This window comes from Gaeumannomyces tritici (assembly GCF_000145635.1).
Source record: "Gaeumannomyces tritici R3-111a-1 unplaced genomic scaffold supercont2.74, whole genome shotgun sequence".
In the NCBI taxonomy this organism is placed as follows: domain Eukaryota; kingdom Fungi; phylum Ascomycota; class Sordariomycetes; order Magnaporthales; family Magnaporthaceae; genus Gaeumannomyces; species Gaeumannomyces tritici.
In genome coordinates, this window is record NW_008804618.1 from 5618 (window position 1) to 8858 (window position 3241).

The following is a 3241-nucleotide window of genomic DNA, read 5'->3' on the forward strand; positions in this document are numbered from 1 at the left end:
CATGCAAATGCCAGTCAGGCTCGAACCAGCTTCTACCGTGACCGCCCTAGCTTAGCTGTGCTGCTTACCAACGGATTTGGAAACTAACACCTCGTCCGGCAAATGCAATCGGCAAATGGCCAAGCCCCCCGTGGTAATGGTAGCGGCGGTGGCTGGGTTACCGCAAGGCAGCAATGTCGAACCAGCTGGCAGCCCGTGTTCACTCCCTGGTCAGTGGCTGCGGCCCTTCTTCGCCCCGATGCATTATCCTTGTATTTCCGGTTGCACCAAAGTGCGTGCAGCCTGGAGGCCAAGTCCGGTCTCGCCAGTCAAACTTGTACCCCCATGTACTGCCTGGCAAAGGGCTTATCATTAAGCACCACTAGGAGGTAGCAAATCGGGCGTTCGCTACGGAGACCGAGACGGAAGAGCTTTGGGTGGTACCTGCAATAGCACTTTGAGCGATGACAAGACGATAATGTGACGCTGCCAGTGTATCGCTCCGCGTGCCCAGCAGGCAACCAGTCCAAAATGTAAACCTCCTTGGGTTCCGATTTGCACTGAGGCGTCTCGTGTTTTACACTGATGTTGGCCACACCCGGAGGTTCGGAGGTACTTGTGCCAACGAGTCTTTTTCTGCGTGGCTGGGATTGTTGTGGTGTGTTTACCAGCGCGGACCGCGACCTGAGAACCGCGTAGCTGGTTGTGGCGTTTGCTTAGACTCAATCCGGCCGAGCCTTATGGGGGTGGTCCTATAAATCTAGACCTGGATGCGAATGTGACCATGCAGAGACTGGACGAATTGTGGGTGAGTGGTCGGGCAAAGCGTCCAGGGTGGGCCCATCCTGGCGCATTCGTGGCCTTGCTTTACTCACCGTACCGCCGATTCGTGCAGCCCCTGGCCTCGCGGAGCCGGCATGTTTCCGGCCGAAAACCTGGCGTCCAGTCACGCAGCTACCCCCTCCCCCCGGCATGCTGCAAACGGAAAACGAAGCAGCGAATCGCGTTGCTCAAAACCGTAACATCTTCGGTCACGCCAAAGGCTCTAATACAGCTAGTGGACGAACTAACGGCCGGTCGTCTAACCGCATTTCACATTGCCGTATCCCTCGGTCTCCCAGATGTTTGTCGCGGCGCGACAGAGACTTGGAGCGAGTCTGACAAGCTGGCCCTTTTCGGCAAAAACACCGCGTATGGTCCTCCCTTGGCCCTCGCCATCCTGGGACCAAGGGCTTTTGCTATCAGCGAGTCTGAGACATGGCAGGACTTTTTTGTCCCGTTAAGGCAAGAAAAAACCTCCGTCTCCAGCATAGACGTGCGAGGGACCATCCTCTACCTACTGGAACAGAGCGGTAGCTGCTCAACCAAATTCCCCTCTCGCACAGGGGGAGGCATCTTGTCCCTGGCGGCGAGTGCACTCATGCGATGCGCCTTCCTTAATGATGCGGACCTGTTCATCCACCTGATGAAGGCAAAGCTCTGGCCCCCAATATCCCTGGACGCCACTTTCATCCAGGTTCTTGACGGCATATTCTTCCCGGATCTATGTAGTCATGCCACGCCAGTGGTCCTGTACAACACACTGGCTCGGCATCAGCGACGGGCCTTGTCGTCAGATGCGCGGGTGTTTCTCGACAAGATCTGCGAATACATGATGGACAGGCATACAGACCTTGTGCTGCAGCCGCCGGGGCCTCGGGGAGGCGCCGAGCAAGAGGATCTAGGCCTACTGCTAACTACCGCATGGAACTGCGCCTTCAGGTACGAGCTGGTATGTGCAAAGTTCCCCCAGGAGCGTGGGGACCCCGAGATTGCCCGCCGACCTATCAACTGCAGCGACCGGATGTACTCGAGGCTGCGAGAGCGTACTCTGCGGGAATTCAAGCCATATCAGATGCTCCGCCTCATGCAGGATCCGCGTTGGGACGTGAACCAACCGCTGGAGAACCGAGGCTCGGAGATGTGGGATGAAAACGCCGGGCAGACTGCTCTTCATGTCACGGTGGAAAATAAGGGAGAGGTTGCATACATGCTGGCCAAGGTCCTGATCCGGACTGGAGCCAATGTTTTCGCAAGAGACGCCCGTAGGAGAACTCCTCTGCACGTGGCTGAAAGTGAAAGCATGCTGAAGCTACTTCTCGGTCACGGAGCGGAGTCGCGAGCCCAGGACCTTGGCGGCCGGACAGTCTGGCACGTCGCCGCAGCAAACAACGATGCAAGAACGCTTCGGGAGCTTGTCGAGCGGCAGTGAGTTTTTTTTCCCTTCTTTTATTCTTGTTTTCTTTTTCGGAAGCGGATGGAAGACCGTAATACCTTTATCTGCCAACTGCTAATCAGTCCGGTTCCCGCATAGCCGCCCGAAAATGGAGATGCTGGCAGAAGCCTTACGTTGCGTGACAAAGAAGGGACTCACGCCTCTGGCAGAGGCGGTCGCCTACTTCCACGAGCGGTCCCGATGGGTCAATGTCAAGTCCCCCGAGCTCGTAGAGCCCGTCGCCGCCGAAGTGCTGCTGCCGCTCTGCAAAGGCGATCCTTTGACCTTCCGGAGTAGCATCCCGCTCGTCCACCTCGCCGCCGAGTGGGGCCGCGAAAGTCTCCTTGTGGCCCTAGACGAGGCCGGTGCGATCGAGCGCGGCGCGCTGACGGCCGAAAACCTAACAGCTTTCCACTTCCTCAACGTGGGGGCGTCCCAGTCCTTCGTCAAAAGGCTAGGCCGTGTGTATGGGACCGAGTCCGTGGCCGCACTGTCGTCAGCTGGAAACTCCGCCGTGGAGAATTTCATGAGCCGGCTCGCCGACGTGGCTCCTCCTCCAAGTAGCAATTCTCCCAACCCACGGCCCCCGGCGGCTGAGCAGCTGGTTGATGCTGCCGTGTTCCGGGACCTTCTTGCCCCGTCCGTCGTTCGGTCCAAGGACAAGGAGGGGAGGACCTTTTGGGAGAGATTCTGTTACAATGTCATTGCAGCCTGTAAGTTGCCCCTTGCCCCTTTCTTTTTTCCCAGACGTGGACGCACAAGCCTCCTAGACCCCCGCCAACCCGCCATACCGCAACGATCAGGCTTTGCATGCAGTCGGTTGATACCCTGTGCTAATACATGCAACGAGATCAAGATTGCCACAAATTCCGCGAGGGACAAAGCGTGGCTGTTGATGCAATCTGTCAGATCAGCGAAGCCGCAGGCATGAGTGAGGCGATCAAGTTCCACGAAGAGCAAACACAGATTACGGCTTTCGTCCCGCTTGTTAGAGCCGTGTGGACAACA

The 3241-nt window shown here is 57.5% G+C and overlaps 2 protein-coding genes across 2 annotated transcripts; one reads left to right on the top strand and one right to left on the bottom strand.

Moving 5' to 3' along the window:
- Positions 1-1060: 1060 nt before the first annotated feature.
- GGTG_13897 (hypothetical protein) lies at positions 1061-1374 on the bottom strand (the record flags this gene model as incomplete). The annotated part of the gene is made up of 2 exons (XM_009231821.1): positions 1061-1198; positions 1363-1374. The coding sequence occupies 2 exons, from the start codon at positions 1372-1374 to the stop codon at positions 1061-1063; spliced, it is 150 nt and encodes a 49-aa protein (XP_009230085.1).
- A 25-nt stretch (positions 1375-1399) lies between these two features.
- Positions 1400-3003, top strand: GGTG_13898 (hypothetical protein; the record flags this gene model as incomplete). The annotated part of the gene is made up of 3 exons (XM_009231822.1): positions 1400-2226; positions 2333-2946; positions 2981-3003. 3 exons carry the CDS (start codon positions 1400-1402, stop codon positions 3001-3003), a joined length of 1464 nt encoding a protein of 487 aa, XP_009230086.1.
- Between the last annotated feature and the right edge of the window lie 238 nt (positions 3004-3241).